Here is a 24,059-nt window from a genome sequence, read left to right as displayed (position 1 = left end):
GCATTCAAAAGGGGAATGTATGGAATCTCTCCGTTTATTACAATGTATTTTTATTATATTAAAGTAGAATTTGTATTAATATGCTCTCTTAATCATTTATTTTATTTATATTATTTAGAGTAACGCATTTTGCAAGCGTGGAAAGGACAAGTTTATCCCATGTTTCATTCTTTTACGGCATGCAACTTTTGCCATAAAAATATGTAAATTTTGCATTAAAGTTTTTATTAACTTTATTGAGATTACGATATCGCGCATATCTAGAAACACCAGTAAAACATGTTCGTGGCAAGACAATTTTAAATTAAGAGGCGACATGCACAACTATTCGTGAGCATTATAAAGTATTAACAGTATTTGTAATTATATCCTTGTAATTTAAATAGCAGTTTAGAAATAATTAACTAACGCTTAGCTCGATAAAATTCGTCCGATTCGCTTATATTTTTCATTATCACGTTGTCATCGCCACTGATGTTGCTCCATTATGGTGCGATAGTAATCTTCGATGTTGAGAAAGAAATCGAGCAATCGAGAGAAAAGTTGCCTCGAGGAATTCCACTCACGGATCGTTCCGTTGAATTTAATGAAGTACGTATTTTGCCATATGCCTTCACATTGGCTCTAGTTGTAAACGTCGGTCCACAGCAATATACGATCGCGCCGACGAACTTTGCCACGCGCGATTACTCTTTGTTACTCCCTTTCGCAACCACCCCATGAAAACTCTCCGCGAAAACTCGTTGGAGACAGCCGCTCGGTAACCACGACGGCTACGCAGTCGTAGGAAAGTTTTTATCACTCGTCTCTTGCGAAGGGCTACCCGACAAATTAAATTCCTCGCAACTATGCGGAATAATGTAATTGTCCTCTTGCCTTTGAAACAATACCAGCCGGCGCGATTTGCAACGGTAAATATATATGATAATTCTTTTCTTTTTTGATTGCCAATATAATAATTAAACAGAGAAATTGAAGAATACAGTACAACAATCAAAAGTCCATTCATTTCTTTCTTTATGAAATTAGAAAAATTAATCTTAAGATTGAGAAAAAAAAAGAGAACAAATTGAAAAAAAATTCGATTAAACTCTTTTTGAGTTTTAAAAAAAATGAATTAAGATTTTTTTTAAAACTTTACAAATTCGATAATAATTAAGCCATTTTCTTCTCGGTCGTTTAACTGTCGTTTATTCTAAAATTTGTATATACGATCGATATAGCTCTTTGTATGTATGTAATTTCAACGACAAATGATAGCTCGAAAGAGACAGACAAGTGTGTAACGCGAAGCCGGCCAGTAGTGGCGCAATGCGAAACCCAAGTAAAAAATGGAAAACGATCTTGCCACTTCAATTTCACGGTACATACGTTAAAGTGTAATTTTTTAACACGCCTCGCCGTGCCGGAAATTCCCTGTGAAAAGTTTCGCCGCAAATACGCCGCGGATCCCCCTTTTGTTACAGCCATTCGCCGCTTCGCCGAAAATTTGCCCTCCTTTCCTGCCATTTCTTATGCGCAGCGCGAAAGAAGCAAACTGTTAGTCGTCTACAAAGGAAAGTTCCTACGCTACTTTTGTTCCTATTTTGCGATAGATAGAGTTTACGAAAGGATGAGAGGGAAAAAGAGGAGAAATATACTCTCGCCTGCTAGATTAAATTAGACCTCCTCCATTCCGTGCATCTCGAGTGCCGACTGCTTGACCCTCCCGAATCCTTCCCCCGATCTCTGTGAGATAATTCAATTCTATGCCCTGAATCGCTTGTGTGACTACCTCGCCGTTACATTAACGGAAGTGGCCGTTATCCGCCTGCATCTCGCGGGCTCGAAGAACGTGGTAGATGCGTGACGCCGATAAGACATGTAATTAGTAGCAGCGTGAGTATTATACTGATATCGCGGAAAGTGACGAGAAGAATTTCTCTTTAGTCGCGATATCATCTAAATGATATTATCTCAACATTGTTTTCTGATTCGCAAAAGCAAATTTGGATTATACGTATCTCTAACGCCCCACAAATCTTCCCAAATTAGCAATTAAAATATTACTTAATAATATAATTTTAATATATCGTTCAAATATTCAGATATATATATACAAATATGTATATTACAATGATAATAATAATTAATAATAATTTTTCATAATTTTTTAAATGTTTTATATATACTTTCTGTCGTTTTATTGTGTGAGACAAATAAAAGATTCTCGAAAAAAGTAAAAATTTGTACAATTATTTCGAAGTAAACACGAGAATCAAAGAGAGATGCATGACAATTTTTCATTAATGGCGATGTTGGGAAATAATTTTTCACTAATTTGCATAATATATAAAATCGATGCCGGTACATGTGTCAATTAAATATCGGTCAAATTGGAGTATTTTTCTGATCAATTCCGTCAACTATTTTTATCACATGTAATTACATTTATCTGTAACGAGACCAAGTACAATGACGAATTATTAACATTTATGAAAAATGAATAAAACGATGTTATACGATAAAGTTTGATCGATGAAACGTTACGTTAATGGATATAGTACCTGCTTTCAAAGCGAGAGTATAATGTACCGGCATTATTTCTCGTTTGATCAAGGGTATCAAAATTAATAGAGGTAATCTTCGCGCTATTCCGCTGGATTCTTTTTGCCGATCAATAGCAACATGACAGCGGTATATTTGTCTACTGCTGAAAGTTTCGAGCTAGTAACACTTGTTAACGGCGAGCACGTATTAATGCTACAAGCTGAACACTGTTAAAGCCACGATACAGTATCAAAGGAAGAGTCGCGCGTAGTTTGCGTAGTGGAACGCGAGCTCGTATAATTTCCCTTTAATCCCTTAAACACGATAGCGGATGAATACTAAACACACTCAATTAAAGCCGCCCTTTCGCGAAAACTTTCGAAATTGGTTGAAAGTAACTCACCCTCAATGGTGGCGCTGCTCGGCGTGTCTCCAGAATTATAGAGGTCATCTGAAACAGAAGTTGGAAGTTTATCGGCTGCGGTGATACTCCTTGGTAGAGATGGATATTGGGCATGAATTAATTAACGGGTACTTGCAAAACACTTCATTTGATTAAACTTGGATAGCGCTCTTGGCGAAAGCGTCCATTATTTCGCGATCGGAGATGCCCGAGCGATTCTGTTCTGATCGAGAACTTCTAATAAGTAAAGTAATTCAGTTTGTAATTATGTCCTCCGTAATGATCAACGACGTAAATGCGATTTAGACCTATTAAAATACCAAATCGCATGTCATCCAGCGAAATAATTGGTATTGATTGAAAGATGAATTCTCACAAAAGATTGTATTAATCAATTAATCAAAATTGCAAAATCAATTAATAATGAATAAAGAGTGACGAATTATAAAATGAAAAAAAAAGAGGATATTAATACGCGTAAAATAAGTTGAAATATAGAATAAAAATCAATAAAAAAAGATAAATTTAATTATGTGTATGTGTACTGAAAATAGTAATTTATATATTTAATTAAAAAATTCTAATTTCAAAATATACTTGCGCCATTTTCAAGATACGTCGACGTGTGTATATATTTAAATTGATTTAAACATTATTGTATCTTTTGACGATACATCTAGCTTGGTAAAAAGAAATAATCCCTAAAAGTTTATGGTGATATCTCAGAACCTAAAAATATTCCTCGCCAAGAAAGTATCTCACGCTCGTTTTTTCTCGACCGTATTTATGCACGATAAACGACTCGGCCAGCTCTATAAATGTCCTCGCCTTATTAAATATCGCCGCCATTACGGACACCGACGCGTTATAGATTATGAATTTGCTTAGGGGTGAGCAATTCTATATTTCGCGCGACCGCGAACGTTTGTTATACAAATATCCGAGTGGATTGCCGCCGGGCAGTTAATATGGCGAGTAAATTTTGCACAACATCGACGCGAGTGTTCCGGGCAAATATCGGATTATCCAAAAGTGCAAGCAAATCCGCGGAATAATCTTCCTCGAACGATCGCCACGATATTTGCCGCCGTAACTGCTCTTTTCTTTAATCAGTCACTGTGATAAACATTAAATAGACGTTGGTAATTTTCCTTAGAAACTTGTAACTCTCGTCTTTTCTTCTTGATCTTTTTACATTAATCGTGTTTTATATATGTATATATAGATACATTTGTATATATGTATATGTGAAATATAAAAAGAATACTCAATAATATAAAGCAAAGTTCAATTATTTAGAAAAATACAGTATTTCCGTAACTTCAAATTTTTATCTGAAAACTAAATTTGTCATAACGAACTTTGAATACAAAATATTTCTATTATAGAAACTGGTGCATGTCTTTACATAGATTGCTAAATTATTAAAATCATAAATTTGAATTTATCATAAATCTTGGTATGCTTTTCTAGAAATAACAGTTATTTTTAGACTACGCCCACATTTACGTTATTTCAGATTACTTTAATAGATTATAGGATACGACCACACATACACACACACACACACACACACACACACACAATATAACATGAAAGTATCAGCTAATATTGTCCAGTTTCCTATAAGTTGTTTACGTTAAGAGTACCCACACACGTCGATGTTAATTATACTTGTATCGTGTGCTAATTTTACTATATATTCTCGCACGTGTCACTAATTTATAAACGAGAAGCTCTAACGAAATAGCGGTCCCATCTTTGTTTCCAAAATAACTTCGTAATTTATCTTACGGTGGCTGCTCTCGAGGATCTTCCCCGGGGATTAAGTTGAATCAATAGGGCGTTTGTGTAATGACCCAATTATTAAGTTATTGAAGTGCGCTAAACACCCTAAGACACTGCGCCCATACCAATATCCGTATAAAATATCGCACATCCATTCCTCGCAATTAGATCGTCGGATACGACGTCTGACATTTTTAGATTGGACTTGACCGCGTACGAAAATGATTGGTGATACGTCACTCCATCACGTCTGACCTCGTGTTTATATCGACATGATTGCGTAGTCTAATGTCTAAACCAGGCTGGGATCAACGCCGAGGGATCGTTTTCTCACGATCGTGCGACTCTAGTGACCGAAAAGTCGGTCAAATAAAGATAGATGTATCATGTCCCTAAAGAATATCTAATAATAGGTATTCCAAGCAGGCTGTTTTTAGTTCACTAACATATCTCGTATATATCAGAAATCCACGAGTTTATCATAAGAAGAGAATTCTGAGAAAGTAATTTCACTGTGATTTGATTTATCTGCAAAAATCGCAAATATACAACCGTATTTTCTGAACGAAAACAATTCTCTATCTAGTTTCGGTTTATAAACTTAACTCGTTCTCTCTTTTCTCTCTCCCTCCTTTTTTATAATAGATTAGAGAATATTGTTATACGTACAACACTGATTCTTTTTTTAAATTTTAGTATTAAATTGTATCGATTGTTGGAATACTTGTATTACGCTATTTTTAGTCGTCACTTTGAATATATCGCAAAGATTATTTTACATACGCAAAGGAGAATTTGTGCGCAAAATCAACCGACCCGGGCTTTCTCAAAGAATGTTCGCGCGCCCTTCGAAATTCTACACGTAGTAAAGTAAAGATCCAAAGGTTTTTCTTAAGACCTTGCCGAGCCAGCACTTCTGACACAATATGACTTTGCGTTGTTTCGCCATACTACGAGAGAGTAAAAAGCGATTGGATTCAAGACGTGAGAGGAGTACCTATGAACGAAGACGAACAAAATTGCCACGGGTATAAAGGAACGAGGGATGTCCCGGAATGTTTCATAAACGCTTTTCTTCAACGTTACGTTCTTCGACATATGGCGAACGGACCAAAATATATTTCGTATCCGGAAATGAAGCAGTGAAGTGATAAAATGCACCTTTGCATTCTCGCCACGTGAAAAAAAAACAACTGTTTCTGTTTTTCTTTAAAAAGTATTAAAATAATCTTAATCGTGTTTCTTTCTCTGAAAGAAATGAAAAAAGCTAAGTCATAGAATATATATAAATTGTTTTTACTGTTGAAAGTAAAAAATATATTAATTTTCAGCTCGATATTACTTTCAATATAATAAAATATTATTAGCTTTATAGATGAGATGCAAGAGATAGTGTGAGAGTTTATTAATGATTTTAGAGATACTATAAAATTGCAAAGTTTGAAAAAACCTCTTCGCTATTATTTTTGTTCTAATAAAGTATAAGAAAAAGCAACTCAGCCGTAACAGCCATTGTTTAAAGTTTAATGTATGGAAAAGCAATTAAAGCTTTTTCTGTTTCAAAGAATGAATAATAATTACCTACAGCGTTTCACCATATTCTCGACGATACGTAATCCTTTTGCTGTTCTAGTAATTAGAGATTTAACTTATTAACCAGATGCTTTGAACGTTCCGACATTGCCATCCGCAAAGTGAAAATCCACTCGAACGAATTCTTGTCATGTGGCGCTAATTTACGCTCACTAAGCATCAGCAAAGTTTTATTAGTTCCCGCGATGCGATTTGCAATTTGCTTCATATTCCGTAAATTAGCGCATCGAATAAGTTTGTCATGGGAACGCCCGACGGCTAGAGTTGTTTAGGCCACGATATAAAATGAATCGGGCATAATGGCCTAACAGAAACTGAAATTGAAGGTGTTGCAAAGTCGATCTCGACGTCAAACTTCTAGCTGAGCGTAAATTCGCGTTGTACGCGTTATTAAACGAATTAATTTCTGCTAACGACAGGTCGGCCTCGGCAACGACCAATTTTAGCAACATATATATATATATATATATATATATATATATATATATATACACACACAACACATATACACATTACATACATTGAAGGCAGCTTCATTATGAACTCATTGTTACTCGCAGATTCTAACGAATGAATAAGAGATGCTTGTGGAACATTTGCTGCATATAAATCAACTTGTTAATCATTTTTGGAAGCGTTATTGTAATGTTTATTACAATAAGATAGAGAGAGAGAGAGAGAGAGAGAGAGAGAGAGCTCTCTGGTATTTCTATTGATAAAATAAAAAAAGCCTTTTATTTCCGCTTTTCACAATCCTCTTTATTTTTGAAAACTAGTGCACTTAAGAAACTTCAAATTTAGTAAAGAAAACCAATAATTAAATTATTTTAACAAGCCATGTAACAATATCTGACTATATATTTATCTTATTTTTCTAGAATAAATACACACGCGGAAAAATTACCGTTCTATTAACGTATTTTACAAATGCCGATATAACATAATAGAGACGTAATATGCAACTCGATCACGTACATACACGCGTATGTATCTATTATTACGTCTCTGATATTTCACGCTTTTCCCTCTAAATGTATTGCATTACAAGATATAATACATCCATAAGAGTCAATAATTTTTCTATTTCGATCAGAGAACAATATCGGGCATTGCACTTAATTAACCGGAAAACAATTACTTTCAATGAGGTTCAATGAAACTCGCGACCCGTTTCAAACAGCAGTTTATTTCATTGTGGGAGGCGATATTGCCAAAATATTTCTATTAAAATCCGTTTTATGCATCAGATGATGTCTGTTAAAAAACACTGGCAAAATTCGCGGAATATTAATCGTGAAAAATTGTTATTTAACGTGCAAAGCAATAAAGCAAACTTTTATATCGATTAAGCGAATTGACGTGATTTTTCATTGTAACTAAACACAATCGCTCTAACATTTTTTTTATTCTTAAAAATTTTCTTCTTCTTGATAATTAAGTACGTAAGAATTTTAGCATGTTACAATAATTAAGACAAATGTTCTTAGGTGGCGAGGAATAAAAAGTCTCTATAATGATTGCAATAAATGCACTAATTATTGTTATATAACCAATGATTATTTATTAATTTAAATTTAATGTGCGCCTGTTGAAATATAAAATAAAAAACATTACGGGACAATTCATGATTCTAATTTAGAAAGTGCCATTCGCGTATGCCTCGGTACACCAAAACGAACTCGGCTCGCTGGTTCCTTTGTTCCTCTTTTGGACTTAGGTATTTTACTCGTGTACTTAACTCACCGGCAAAGGAACAATCCGTCTGCCCTTATAGAACGTACGCGATTAAACTTTTCTCAACGAATCGAATTTAACTTTCTGCGCCGGTCGGGGTAACTACTTTTGTTACTCGCTCGCCAACAACCTCGTTACACGTTGAACACCGCACTGTGCCGAGATGGACTTCTGGAAGTTGCACTCGAAAAGAGAATGAGTTAACTATTGATTCTGAGCAGCTAGATGAGAGCTCTAATCATAACTATTATGGAGTTGTCTATTACACATAGTTATCTCTTTCGAAATGAACAACTATCTATAAAATCAGAGAGTAAAAAGAATCGAATATACGCCTGATCACTTGCTATACGTTATATATAATATATATTAATGCGATATATATACGTAAAGTATAAATCCAAAATATAATTACGCACCCAATGAAATAACACAGATAAATAATCTATTTTCGATTATTAATTTAATAATATTTGTGATTAATAATATTAATTATTTTCCAATGATAAATATATTGATGTTACCAATTTAAGAGACCACGAATATATTCGTTAATTCAAGAAATTCAATATTAATGATATAATTGAATGACGCGGACGCGAAAAATTCTGACTACGTAAAAAATTCAATTAGTTTTTATAGACGAGAGACGTTTCCAGTATCAGAGAACTCATGTTATATAATAAATTAAGAAATGTATAAAAAAAAGTCATTCCAAGTTAGCCGAGTAACACAATCTTCTCCCTCACGTGCTTGTTTTTATGCGTTCTAATCAGAAAGGACGGAGCCGATAATGAACGAACGAATGAACGTGGCGCTCCTAGCTATGTCCTTTTCTCATTACCGCTATACCGTCTGTATCCCCTTCAGTCTGGCTTTCCCATTTTTCTTAGCCGTTGTCCTCACCTCCGTCGCTATTTGTGTTTTCTTTTCATTAACACCGAGCCGTCGTTTGCGCGCCCGACATAGTTTCGCGCGTATTTCACTCGTCTCGCTACTGTTTCTCTTTTTCATCCGCGCTCGGACGTTGTCTGCGCGCTGACGAGAGGAGAGACAGTATAAAGACAGCGAAAAGACACGTTCTCCTGTAGTAACAATCGATAATAAAAATACAGCAATTAATATCGGACAATAAGGCTACATAGTCCGCATATTGATTATCAATTCTCAACTCCTTTGTTTCGAATCGCAATCAACCTTTTATTTGTAGGACACAAAAGTAATAAACAATAAAATCAATCTCGCAAATAAAGTTCGTCCGAAAAATCAAGCTTCAGTTAAACATTCTTAAAAAGTGATGTCATGCAGAAAGTATTCGTAAAAAAAAAAGAGACGAAATTCTCTATTAACAAATATAACCCGTACTAAAAAAAAATTATCGATGACAAAATAAATAGCCGATTGTAATTATTTGCCGTAATTAATGGAACGCGTCGATAAAATCGCGACGTGTCGCAATAAATCGTTCGCGATGTGTTAAAAGCGACAGCAGTTCGAGTTTAAAACAGACGGCACCGAGCTAACTTTTGTTCACGAACCGGATAAATGTTTACTCGATAATAACATTCATGACCCGAAAATTTTATTTGGTTATTACAAGTGCGCGACGTTACAAGACACGATGCAATGCACGGACGATTTCTATCTCTGACTCATTCGGAAATGACAATGACGACGACGTCGACGACATCGTCGTTTCGTAGTATAAATTCCTTGACACGTTGTCGTCGTTCCTTTTTACGCGAAATCGATTTTGTCTCTGTCTGTGTCACGTCAGCGATTTTTATCGCACGATGTGGTGCACGCTCGATACAGATAGATAAATAAAGATAGAGACAACTTTGTGGCAATTCTGAGAAAGCAAAAGCATAATAGCAAATAAACATTGACCTTTGCATATTGCACATTGACATAACTCACAAGCGATGTTTGCCGAGGATATTTTCGATCAGTTCATGAATTTATCAATACGATATGAATACTGTCCATTCAGGAGGAGGAACAAGTCGAGGAATTTATGCGGTCGAAGATACTTGAAAACACGGTAAACAACCAAACGTACAGACCGTCTTCATTTCTCCCGGCACAATAATCGAGGGAATGGATGCGACTATAAAACATTTTCTTCGTTTTTAGAAGCATAAAGTCTTCGCTATAAAATCCAATTATGGTAGTCATTTTTTTACGATTCTATAAAAAAAAAGAAAGAGACTGGAATTTTTATCACTTTTATGGCATAATTATAAACGTAAATTGAGATATCAATTTTTTATCTCTGCTGATACATAAAATTATTCCGTCTAAAAGCTCAATCATCAATCTCCGCGTTTGCAAAGGAATGCAATGGATCGGAACAAATTGTTACGAGCGATATACACACAAACTCTCACCGATTACACAAGCATCCCGTGCACTGTGATACTGACACAGAGGGGGATAATTAAAATTGATAGCTCCGCGTTATACGCACATTACGACCGATTCCCTTCCGATAGATGGATGTAATTCACGCCATTTGACGAATCGGGCGTGAAATTAATTTAGCCATTAGTGCGCTTTGACGCGCATTATCGCGCCGCCGCAGCGGCGGCCCGCTCGCCTCTCGCGTGCACGCACGCACGCGCGCGCGAGACCAGCATCACCATACATCACGCAGCGTACGTGTACATGTAGGGCCGCGGCTCACCCGGGCACCAGGGCACCGATGGACCGCAAACGCATTTGCCAGCGGCCGCTGCATTTCCGGTCTCGGCCGCCGTGGTTCCCTCGCCGACCAGGTTGCACCCGGGACCCGACATCATCGGCCCGTGCGGACAATGCCTCCTCCATCTGCCCGGGATCTCTGCAAAATGTAATCATACCGGATAACACATGAATATAAATTCTTTATTTTTTTTTTCGTTTGACTGTTGGACTTTTGCCAAACTTGAATCGCTTTACTTTTACGTGTATATTTTAGTTATAAATTATAAACTCTATTGGTTGGGTTTTTGTATTTTTGAAAACAATCTATTGGTTCTCGATGTGAAAGAGAAGATAAATAAAAACAAATAAAAGAAGATTAACATAATTTTAATTATTATTGCTATTGCATTATTGATTTTAATTATTAATATTGACAAGAATAATTGTAATAAATTAATTTGAAACGTTCGTAAAGTATAACTTGAGATTGTAGAAATCGATGAATAGAATATCGCGCGATCTGTGCCGATTAAGTCAGTCTTATTAATTAATGTGCAACAGTGACTAGGCAGCTTTATTATTTATCGGCCTGATATCGCATGATGTTACCTTTCCCGCGCGCGATTAGATCCTGGCAAACGACGTGATTTTCGGCATGCTTAAGTGGAGATATAAACAACGTGTTTACGCTTGATGTTTGTTATCGGCCTGTATAAGTACGCTTATCGCGGAATGCCAAGCGATCGGGTTAATTTCATATCATGATATCGCGATGCATTGTCATCGGCAGATTATTATTGCACGCATCAAACGGTGAAATTGAAAAACCGACATAGCGATCGTGCGATAGGCGATAAATAATACTTGAAATATTTTTGCATAACATTGACCGGCTCACGAGAGCTCATGTCTCTTCCAGAAAAAAAAAAAAGTGCTCTCTGCCTATGTTATATACCGCGCATAGTTTATGATTTATATAACAACGCAGGCAACGCATTGCGAGAGAGAAATTCCACGCAACGTGAGCGAAGCAATGTGTGCGAGTTTATATCGGAATTTGTAAAGCGCAATAACGACGGGGGTAAAATTTCTGAATCATTCCAGCATCCGTGACGAATTCGCCGGCGAAGCGAATCGAGCATCGATATAACGGCGCAATTACAAGATCGTCAACATCATCCGGCACCGTGCATACATTGTTCGTCGTCGTCGTCGGATCAGAACGGGGGAGAGTTCCGTTGATATACCCGAGGGAGTATAATGCGGTCGCCTAATGAGACGTAGTGTGTACCCGGACGACAAAAGCAAATTCAATTGTGTTCGCTCGTACTAGCCGCGCACTAGTAACCGAGAGAAATACCGAGAAAAAGAAAAGAAAGAGAGAGAGAGAGAGAAAAAGCGTTTAAGCGTGAACGTCGTCAGTACTTTAAAGAGAAAGGACAGCAGTTAATTTTCACCGTTCGCGCAAAATAACCTCGAGGAAGAAAAAAAAAGAAGAAGAGAAATGCAATAAAACGGGCAGAAACGGAAACGGGACGATCAACCAACCGGATGGTAAATCGAGGCCGAGTTGTTGGACACGAAGGGCGATTACGACCTATCGTGATAACCTGATCTCTCCGTGGCCACGATGACCTTCCCGCGCTACCTCCCACACCTTCGACTATGCCGCGTTTCGATCGATAAGTTTAATAATCCACAGACGGCCTGCGCGCGGAGAAAATCGAATTTGCCGATCGGTTTGCCCTCTGGGCCGTGCTAAATGCGAATTCATTCCGAGCTAATGGCTGGGAATGCGCTCCTGTCTAATTGCCCACTAGCAGGGCCAGATATACGTTGCGAATACGCAAGCCGAGAACGCAACCGAACCGCGACGGTATTCGATTAAGAAAATCGAGGATAGTAACGCGCGAGGAAGTATCCCAAGGATGGACTGCTAAAAGTGACTGGACGTGGCCAAGTTCACCGCAGAATTACGCTTCTTCTTCAGGATAATACTTTAGAAATTACCTGTACGGTTCGTATCAATCATTGGTAAATTTGCTTTAATTATGAGAAAGAGAGAGAGAGAATTTGAAATTGTATTTTATAGATTTAATTCGATCACGTAGTCTTTTCTATCGCGCTTACAATTTTACGAATTATCATGCCAAGAATTTTTCACTTTATGTTTATCGTACTATGTTACACAAACAATATCAGGAAGTAGGTGGTAATTTAATTTATACCATTTATATAAATATTTAGATTAGGTAAACAATCGATTAAATATCAGATATAAAAATTTCTTGTATAAGAATATATTCATAATTTTATAAATATGAAATTATCAATCTCCTTATTAAAAGAAATTAATTAATTCTTTTCTTTAAAAGCATTTAATTAATTCTTCTCTTCGTGAAGAATGTAATTCTGATGAAAAACGCCGAGTCGTCACTTTTTATGTAAATTCATTTCGAGATAATGGACTGTGCACGCGAGGATCAATTGGCCGTGACCGTTCGGGATTCACATTTCCGCTTTTACGTACATTACGCTGTCGATCCTTCCGGAATAGCGAAATTCGAGAAGTCAGAATGCATTACGGTTGTACCGTGCAATCGGCTTACGTGGAGGTGTGTTTGGTCTCTTGTCCCAGTGTCAGTAATCCGTTAAATCGCTAGCCACTTCGTTAAATTGTCAATGTGTACCGAGACACTTACATTTCTCTCACTAAATTTTCTTTGAGGGATTTACACATTCATAGGAAAATGTTTACATATAAAATAGACTTTAAGCAGATTACTTCGCATCGACGCGCGCATAAAAAGTCTTAATAAACTTAATGAATACTAATATTAATTTTTTGCTATTGTTCTTATTTTAAATTAAATAAGACTGCCTTTTAAAAATTCAATTTTAAAAAATTTCAAATGTAATCTGACTCTCTCTCTCTCTCTCTTTCTCTCTCTCTCTCTCTCTTAATCTGGTTAATTAGCTTAATTTGTTTTATATAATTGAGAGGTAAATAAATAAATATATACAGGGTGTTCCATGTCAGGTCAATGAAACTTCAGAGTTTTATAGGAAATTGAATTGGAACAAAAAAGTTCCAATAAACATAGGTCCGGAAACGCTTCGTTATAAAAAGTTATAGCTAATAAACTCTGTGAATAATTAGTTATGATCGAAATTTAAATAATAAGAACATTTTTATGTTTACATTTGCAATATTTGCACTACGAATGTAATGTTTACACAAAGACCATCGAAAGGTTATCAGAATTAAATAAAATTGGTGTAATTTAGTTTGTTATTTAATTACTCATCAGATTTATTTTGTTACTTTTTTCAAATGAATGAAGGGTTTTTAAGTTATTTTTAAATATCATCAAAAAAACATGATTTTTTCGAAGTTTATTAGCTATAACTTTTTAACGAAGCGTTTCCAGACCTATATTTATGGGAAATTTTTTGTTCCAAATTCAATTTCCTATGAGACCCTGAAGTTTCATTGACCTGACGTGGAATATCCTGTATATACAATATATACATAATATATGATAATTATTATTATTGCAATATATATGAATAAGTATTAGAACGAGGAAAATTTTAAGGCAGTATATTCAGATTTAATATAAATAACATTAGCCCAGTAACTCCCTTTTTTAACTGCAAAATAATTAACGCATTAATTAATAAATCTGTGATGATAGGGGGAAAATAACATTGATTAATCAATAAATGCGCATTTTATGCAGATCTAATTTGCATTAATTTTGCGATAATTACAATGTAAATATATATGCTTCAAATCGGTTAAGCCGCCGCAAAACCGTTGCTAAAATATTGCCGCAACAGCGACAAGCGTATACATTATAATGAAACATTTTATACGCTCATTACACGCGAGTGACACGCGAGTTTATACGGCTGCTGCAGAGGGCCATTTAGAGCACAGTGACGTTCTACGTGGCCCGGCAAAATGCAGATTTCCAAAGTAAACGAAGTTACGAAAAATAATGATGTCCTCCATCGCCGGTAAGTAACTACCGTGGCGAGAGGAGCGGCTTAATCAACCAACTCGGATGTAGATATTATAAGGGCGACAATAAAGAATCATGCGCCGTCGAAAGAAGGCAAAGTTACCGGGATGCACCCTTAGATTTTTTATAAACTCCATCTGCATAACGTAACGCGGAAAAATGACGCGGCAGAATGCGCCCCTCTGATGATTTACTTTTCTGCTCGAGTGTACACTTGTTTCTTTGCATGTATAATAACGTACATAACAGCAACTTTTACGCGAAAATAATGAAACTATGTATGCTGCTTACACTGTAGTAGATTGTATATAGAGATGGAGAATATTTATATATATATATATTTTTTTTTTAAATCCTTGTACAAGTGAAACTTGTATTTATGTTTGAAGCTATGTTTTGAGTTAACCCGAAAACCGGATCTGTCAATATGACTTTCTTTAGTTTTACGCTCCTTGCACGTGTATATATACGCGTGATAAGGTTGCGCAATTTTCCTTTAACGATCACGTCGAATCGGATCGTAAAAGCAGCTTCTGTGTACTCTTGCTGATAAAAATATCTTTTTATTATTTCTAGATCTTCTCATCTACCTGAAAGTACAAGTACATCCCGTGTCATCGAAGTCTTCAAGCAGAAATAAAAGATTCACGGATCGAATGCGAGTAGTCCTAAAATGTGAGTATTTGGCTTCAATATTTTCTCGTGTTGCAACGCGGAACATAAAGTCGGTGGAAGACATTCGAGCGCGTTCGCGATCGGAAACATAGCGTGGATCTCGAGATTGCTTGACCCCGTGACGTCCCCGCATTTCGGTATTTGTCTGAGGACACGTCTATCTCGTTAAATTGGATCTCGAGTATCCTCGAATGCCACGAGTTCCATAACTTTGGAAATAATCCAATAAATTTAAACAATAAAGAACCTTAAAGAAATGTGACACACTCCATGTATTATCTAAACTTTTTTCGAAATTATAATTCTGTCCTTATTAATAAAATACTCGTTGATAAAAAATAGTTTTATATTCTTCTCTTCTCGGCAACTTTTCTATCTAACTTAGAAATGGAATAACAAATGAATGTAAATTATTTCAGACGCATTCAAGTCACACTATTGTGAAGAAGAAATAATGTTGCGTTTTTAGTAATATTAAAATACTTCTCTACAAATAAAAAATTAATCTGTTTCAATATAACGCCATATGCGCTCTCGTGTTTTAGTCGAGAAAAAAAAGGAAAATCTGTTTTTCCAAGCACGAGAGCGAAGCGGGTAAAAAAAAGTAAGAGAAAGACAGACAAAAGGAAAGAGAGAGAGAGAGAGAGAAACTCTCGTGTGGGTGGCAGTTGTTTCTGCAGCATACGTAATGTATGATACTTGAGAAAATTATGGTACGTTTAATGGATACGACACGACCTCGTTGTGTCGATGAAAACGGTGTATCTCTCATATATGTATGTATATATACCTTTGACAGTGCATGCTTGCGCTCTCTCAAGTACTTACAAGTGTTCGCGCGTGCGGTTTCATTTTCTCTCAAACGCAATGATATCATTGCGCCGCGCATTGCATCGAGTGATCAATATTTACAGAATTATTTTCACGATAGAGTAGATACTACATAAGCTTTCAGTGTATTGTATCGGTTTACAAAAGTAAACTGGGAGAATAACTCTATAACGAATGAAAGCTTTTGCAAACTCAAAATCAATCTGCTAAACTGTTAAATGCTAATGGAATATTAAAGGCCTGGTCAATATATGCAGATTTATGTCTATATATTGCAATCACGTAACATATAGTATGAGCATTAACGTAGTAATTATTTATTATGATTATTTATTATGATTAAAATATAATGTTATGCATATGATTATATGATTAAAATAATATCATATAAAATATCTTTATATTTTAGATAAAAAAATTACACGTTTCTTTAATTGGTAAAATAAATTTTATATCGCGTACAGTCGATCTTGTACGGTTCGCGACATACATGTTCTGTCTAATTCGTAAAGCGATACAGTTGTTATAACTTGAAAAATGAATTACCTTCACGAAAGCACAAACAAGCATCGAAATTTTATATTTCAACATACTCGTATTTACATTCGTGATTGTCTTCTTCTATATAATTTTATCCCTGCTATCCCTGCCAATAGAATTTTTGTTCAAAGTTTCGCTACACAGAGCGGCTATGCTCTGTGCCTCTGGTACTATCAGTTTGCAAATACATTTTGCAGGTAGATATTCGTTTCGTCTCGATGTAACACAGCACCAAGCATAATGTAAAGCGCGATATTTTTTTCTATACAAAGTTTCTTTTTCAATTTTTTACACAAACGTTGTAAACGTGCTTGAAAACGGCTGAACAATTCATGCTATTTTGACAAAGATAAAAAAAAAAAAAACGAGACAAAAGGCACTAACACGCGAGTAACGTGTGTTTTATTTTCATATTTCTCTTATACGGTAAATTTCGAGGTATGAATTCTTAAATATAATATCCAGTTTAGTGTCGATTATTTTTACGAAATCATGTAGCGTGTCCTTCTTTAATGATTAATAATGAGAAATAAATACAATATCATATATTCCCCAGTTTTCCCTTGCGCGAGAAGTTTTAAAAGTTAGAAGCTCGTTATCCGAGAATTTCGGCAAATTAGCATTCATTCGGATATTAACGTTCAGCACGATTTTCGCGAATGCGGTCGTCGAGATCCTCTCTGGGAAACTGCTGCGTTGCATCCTAATTAACTGGTCGAAATCGAGGTTTACCTACAAGCGTAGTTATGCGAGATTCGACCATCGCGAAATCGTCATTAAATGGTAATTATCCACGCTAATCCCTATCATTATAGCCATTCATCGATTTTCCGAGAGCATTATCGAATTTCAGTGATTTCTATCGGGTTTCACGAGACTTTTGTTATCACGCGGTCAAGCAGTGCAAAAAATACTACAACAGAACACTCTGTTCGGTTACAATTGGCACTCCGTAATGAGAACTTCTCTACAAGCGTGTATTTATCTATCTATTATTAGTCTTTTAATCAGTAATTGTTTTAATAATCACTGCGAAATTAAAAAAATAATGATATTTAATACGAGAGTGTAAAACGATAAAAAAAATTATGGATTTGTAATTGGAATCAATGTAGAGCGTAACTAATGTGCGACATCTGATACAATTATTTTGCAAAATAGGTCACACATTGAATCTGTTATACAATTCTATACTCGTTTGCATGTGTGTGTATGTATGCATATATATAATTACATACTATCTTTTATTTCTTGCATTACATGCTTTTAATTTTTAATGGATGTCCGAATAACAAAATCCAAGCATTTTTCAACCGTTTCACATTTTTGTACAAAATGCTACTTTATCATACAACATTTCTGATGTATGTCTGTCACAATAAATTTGTTTTCAGATTATTTTACTGAAGAGAGGAGAATACAACTCGTTATTTATTTTTAATCGTACTATATTTTTTACTCTCCAACAACGCTTCAACAACGCGTAACACACGCACTCACACAAAACAAACTAACTTGTATATAGTTTAAAAAAGTAAGGAAGAGTGTATATTAGATAATATTCCGTAAATTCCAAATATTGTCCTTGATATTCGATGCACGGCGGTGCATTCGTGCAAAGATTGCGCGCATTTTTTTCACTCACAGCTATATCGACTGAATCCTATACGCTTTTACAGCGCTTTTGCGACAAAAATTGCAGTTTGTCCCGTTTTGCCACTGGCCTATCAGCGTCCTATCAGATTTATCTCGGCAATCCATCCGGATGCACACGCGAACTATTCCTCCTCCTCCTCCTCCTCCTCTCTTTTCTACCGCGCGTGCACGCTGTTGCTGTAACGTCCCATATGCGTCACGTCGCATCCCATGTCCCGTGCCAACTCACGAACCGATTGTAACTATCGCACACACGCGCGCGAAAACGTAATACAGGTCGGTATATAATACGGCACAGCTTGGAGCACCAACGATTCGCGTGAAATAAAACAGCCAATCGATTGCACGCACACACATGCACACGTGAATCGTACATCGCGAACAATGTTAGAATGTAATGCATCCGATCCTTAAAAAATAAAATACTGTGTTTACGAAACCTCTATTCTCTTGCCAGAACTTCCCCAATCTTAATATTAATAACATATTACGTTTAAAACTGATTTTGATTGCATCACTAAATTTAGTATATACATCATTTTATCTGCATTTATATAAAATATAGATCTATTTAATTGAGTTTTTGATGGAATAAATTTATAAAAACTAAACACATATGTGTTTGCAGGAGGAAGATAGTAATTAAATTATATGAAGCTCTCTAAATAAATAGTGATATATATTTTGACGTGTGTAGTTTAAAATTCTCCGCTTCTATTCAACCGCATAGTATCAATTTATCTTTTAATCGCGGAACTTTAGAAACTGAGAGCAATTAAATACGCGAGCACCGTTTTCTCCGCGACGTGGAGACGCAATTTGAGAAAAAAAAAGGTCGAGTATTTCATTAAAAATATCTATGCAACAACAATTGTCGAGTCGAAGTGCGTACCTGAGAATAAAATTTTTTAATTAACATTCCTAACAAAAAAAATGTATGTCTCCGTGCGTCGCTGTGTGCGAGAAAGAAAATATTTCTAGAGATTAAACACGGATTCTTTTTTAGCAATTTCGGCATGCGGACGACGTACGTTCTCTCGTCACTGAACCGAGAAGAGCTCAATTCGAGGCAAAGGAGACTCCCCCTTTAGCTTCAGCTAAGAGATATATTTTATACACCGCGTACCCACGTACCGCCGTATGCCTGCGGGATGTAAAACGAATCCTTAGCTTAAAACAGTACATGCCCGCGCGATACACATGCGAGTCCGCGGCGCATTTATAGATTTTCCAACCGTTGCAACATCGCCCCGCGGGATACGACGTAATGCACCAGTGGTAAAATGGTGGGCCCGATATTTTGCGGTTCGCAACGGCAAAATAAACCACTGGGGCTTCTCTTCCGACTTCCGGTTTTATATCCCCTTCGCATATCCATTTTTATCTCGCGCTACGTGTATGTGTACGTCAAGAACGTGACTATTTAACTTAACAATCCCCGCGTTACGCGAGACATGCGCGTGTGTTATTCGCTCGTCTGTGCGCGTGATTAAAAAGCCGCGGCTTCTCTGCTCAACCGAAAACAACGATAATCAATCCTACACTAGGGAGTGAAATTATCAAAGAATATAAAAATCTCTCGTTTCATTCTCTCTAAACATTTATCTCGATAAATTTGACTAATGAAACCCGGTGCAAACTAATTGCACAATTGGAAAATTTATCTTTTCTTGTTAAAAAATATGTTAATTAAAATTTTTGTATCAGATATTTAACACGTTTATGCATTAATTTAACATATTGCAGTTGTATTAATTAAACTCAAATGGTAAATTATTAAAACAACTGAAAAAAATGTAAAAATAATATAATGTGCAGGTATTTTTAATTTACGGAACATAATAGATATGTTCCGTATTATTAATGGCAGGATTTATCTGTTAAAATTTACAGAAAAAAAGGTGTTGATTTTATTCTATAATGGGAGTGAGAGTGATTACAAATTGTCAATAACTTTTTTTCTAATTGTAAGTTAATTTTATCATTAAAAATATGTTGATTTTAGAAAAAATTTATTATTATAAAGTGTGTATTCATATTTTGTATTAAAATATTAACATAGCAGTATTGTTACCATTTATAATATATTCATATTATGTTAAATTAACACAAAAATTTGTGTGGATCGTTTGGGATATATATATGTTAAACATAACACAAATTCTCGCATGCACATTCGTGCATATAAAATGCTCAATCGTCGTGAATCACGTATCATTTTTCCTACGATCACTATCATTGTCGGAATAATAAAAATGACGATAACAAATTGCATGGGCGAACAAGGTTACAGCTCATCGCGACGTTACATCGCCTATTTCACGATGCATCGACTCCGCGAATGCGTTATCTTCGCGAGCGCGTGCCGGAAGATTGTTGCGCGTCTCCGAATTTATGCGCCCTCCTGTCGGTTCAATTTTTCAATCCTTAGTGGCGCGCGTCTTATCGCACAGCCACCACAAAATCCACCGACTTACTTGACTTACTTACCCTCCCGCGTACAATCGCGGAGAGAACATTCCCTTGCATCGCGGCGGTTATTTATCGCGCGACATTTACTCGACTCTCTCTCGCCCGTTTATAGACTCCCCGCAAGACGACGAGGCGTACAACGATAATGGGTTTCGATGCCATCGGCGTAGCCAGCCGCGTACATATATTTTCCCTCGATAATAGTAGTGGTGGTGGTGGTGGTCTTGTCCCGCGAAATAAGGGTACTCACACATTTCTTCCTCTCTCGGAATAGCTACTATTCGATCGCGTTCACGTATTCGGTCTGTATCCCTGCGGCTGTATATCGGAGCTTCTACAGTTTCATGTACTGTGTACATGTTGGGAGGAACCGTGATCTATTCGTATATACTCATTGTCAATGTACACGCGTATATGTATCGCCACGTGCACATACACACCGATGTATGTTGATGCGCGCATCGTGTGTTGGTAGAGAACGCGATATACTTTATCCACCCACCTACCTATTTAAACGGCTAGTTCTCGAGATTTGTTGCTTGACATTGAGAAAGTGGCGTTCACGTACTGGTAACAGTGTATAATAACCGTCTGCCAATGCGCGGAGTTGACAGCTCTCGCGGCAACAATCGTCAACCGGAAAATACGCAGTGTGTAATCTACGCCTTCGCCGTACGAGACTCGATCACGCCCGAGTCACGTACTCGCGTTAATCCCGACCACACGGTGGGCTTTCGACTGGAGCGACCCAAGATTTTATCCGATCTCTCGAGCTGACGTTGTAAAAGTAGTAGAATTTTACGCAAATATCTCTAAACGATCGTTCACGCTGGAAAAGGTGCTCTTACCGGATTTACACGAAGTTTATTTTTTTCTCGGCAAAAGTTCAAAGAAGCTATGAAAGAACTCCGACACGTGATAATCGTTTCACGTTCACATACTTCTCTCGAGCAGTCACGCACACTAACAATAAGTCCGGCGAAGGACGCGTCTAGATTCATATGAGATTAATAGGGGATGTGAGTGTGTTGTGTGTCTCTATATAAGATATCTTTATATAAGGGGTCAAAACGTGTCGCCTGGAAACTGTCGTTTATACCAGTGGCTATTATGTATCTCGAAACACATATATACTTCGATTCTGGAACCGGCTCTCCCCTCATCGGTCCATTTCATCTTGAAAATGAGCTTTGCCGCTTGCGAAAGTCGAATCCGTCCATTTTCGCCTCCGCGCGACCTTCGCGAATTTTACATCCGCGGAAATCGAATATCCGGCTTTACTTGCAACGAATCGTAAATCGTCGACGGGAGTTTACGGTCGTTTCTACATCGTCAATTAAGCCGGGTGCTCGTATCGTGCGTTCACCGATCGAAACTTGGCTTGAGGAACCTCGTCGTTCGTCTTACATTCCGCTCGAAATTGGCCCCACTTAATGTTATCGCACGTTAGCGACAAGAATAAAGTTTTAACGCCGGGCTACCCTGATATAATACATTACAGCGCGAAACCAAAGTAATTTCTCTTCGCGTTGTTTCGTCGCCTTTTAATGTTTTTTTCTTTTTATCTCCTCTTTGTTATATGCGTCCACAATTACAAATAAAAATGCAGATAACTGTTTTTGTTGTAAAAATGGATTTGTGCTGAGTAAATTATAACTCTCGTGATTAATACTTGAAATGTAAGACATAATAAAGAATTTATTTAAGATGACCAATATATCATATCTGAAAATATATATAAAATAAATTTCTCTCTCTCTGCACTTAATAGTTTATACGTATATAAACTGATTGTGAGTAATATAAAGTTAACAAAATGAAATTTGACATTTGACATATTGGCTTTCGTTAGAATTATTTCGAGATTACATATCAATAATGCCTTTTATTAAATTCTCTTTATATCATAAACTTCAAATAAAAAGGAAAATAAAATTATTATGAGAACTTTGCGTGTTACTACGTTATTAAATTTAGATAACTAATTTATACGAAACTATGATAAGCGCACATGATCGATTCTCGTCGTATGCATATAGGTTTTTAGCCCAGCTTGGCACCACTCGCCGATCAATTCTCATGCATCCGGGTTAATTAATTAATGCATTTCCCTGTGAGCCGTAACAAATCTCGCCAATTGTGGAAGCGACGATAAACACTGGTAGTATCGAGGTACACGCCAAACCGATTTACCGCAAGCCATCGCTTTGTTTATGAATATTTCAGCGAAGCGCACACCGTCCGATACCGCAAATGTGTATGTCCATCTCTGTATGTACTACGGCCAATTGAATATTGCATCGTGAGATCGACAAACACAAGATCCGCGGTGACAATTGCATTGCCCTTTTAAACCAAAAAGGTGTATCTTTTACAGTGAATTTTTTCATCGTTTTTCAAAATATTATAAAAATATTCGCAACTTACAAACACATTTTCCTCAGTAAAATTACATTTTTTATACGCTTAGAAAATTCATCTCCTTTCTTAAATCAAGTAATTTAAAAATATTATTCTCAATTTTATCTTTATTAATATAGTTTAAAAATATTATTCTCAATTTTTAATGAAAAATTATTCTCCGATCTTCAATGAATATCACGTAAACTGTGCACTACAGCTATCCTTTTATAGCAAAATGATTAGTTTAGAGAAAACTGCGAGACCTTTATTTTAAGAGGGCCTCCTGTAATGCTGCATAAAACATGTCGAGAACATGCTTGCGCCCATATATATACCGTGAACACGCATACGTAAATATGTACGTCGTTCTTTCTATACCGGTAGCGGTATGCGCGCCGAGATTTTTTTCTCGGCGAATCTACTCCGAAATGGAGAGATAGCGAGATTACGATAGGGTAACACGCGTAAAAGCGGCTGTGCACGGCTTTTCCTTTACACACGACAATTACCGCTGGATGTATAAAAGAGAAAAAGGAAAGAAAAAAGGGGAGAGAGAGAAATTCTCACAGTAAAAGCACGGAGGCGCACAATGGAGGAAAGGGTCAGAGGAAAATGCCTAGAGCGTTTGTGCTTTACGAGTCGCGCGCGAGTTTATGCGAATACATATGTACATACATACATACATCCATACATGTATACATATATATAAATATATAAATATA

At 36.5% G+C, this 24,059-nt stretch overlaps 2 protein-coding genes across 2 annotated transcripts in view; both read right to left on the bottom strand.

The window, feature by feature from the left end:
• Nucleotides 1-2,958, bottom strand: part of LOC115242668 (cysteine-rich motor neuron 1 protein-like) — a 241,393-nt gene extending 238,435 nt beyond the window's left edge. The window contains exon 1 of the mRNA XM_029819136.1: nt 2,933-2,958. The gene's annotated coding sequence lies outside the window, so the exon portion shown is untranslated. The remainder of the gene's footprint in view (nt 1-2,932) is intronic.
• Nucleotides 2,959-10,695: 7,737 nt separating this feature from the next.
• LOC115242617 (insulin-like growth factor-binding protein 7) overlaps nt 10,696-24,059 on the bottom strand; it is a 37,075-nt gene continuing 23,711 nt past the window's right edge. The window contains exon 4 of the mRNA XM_029819036.1: nt 10,696-10,889. Within this exon, the coding sequence (XP_029674896.1) occupies nt 10,696-10,889 (194 nt within the window). The remainder of the gene's footprint in view (nt 10,890-24,059) is intronic.

The sequence above is a fragment of the Formica exsecta genome, unplaced genomic scaffold (genome assembly GCF_003651465.1).
Source record: "Formica exsecta isolate Colony F162 unplaced genomic scaffold, ASM365146v1 scaffold614, whole genome shotgun sequence".
Classification (NCBI taxonomy): Eukaryota; Metazoa; Arthropoda; class Insecta; order Hymenoptera; family Formicidae; genus Formica; species Formica exsecta.
The sequence above is the reverse complement of the archived record's forward strand: the minus strand, read 5'-3'. Positions and strand labels throughout refer to the sequence as shown.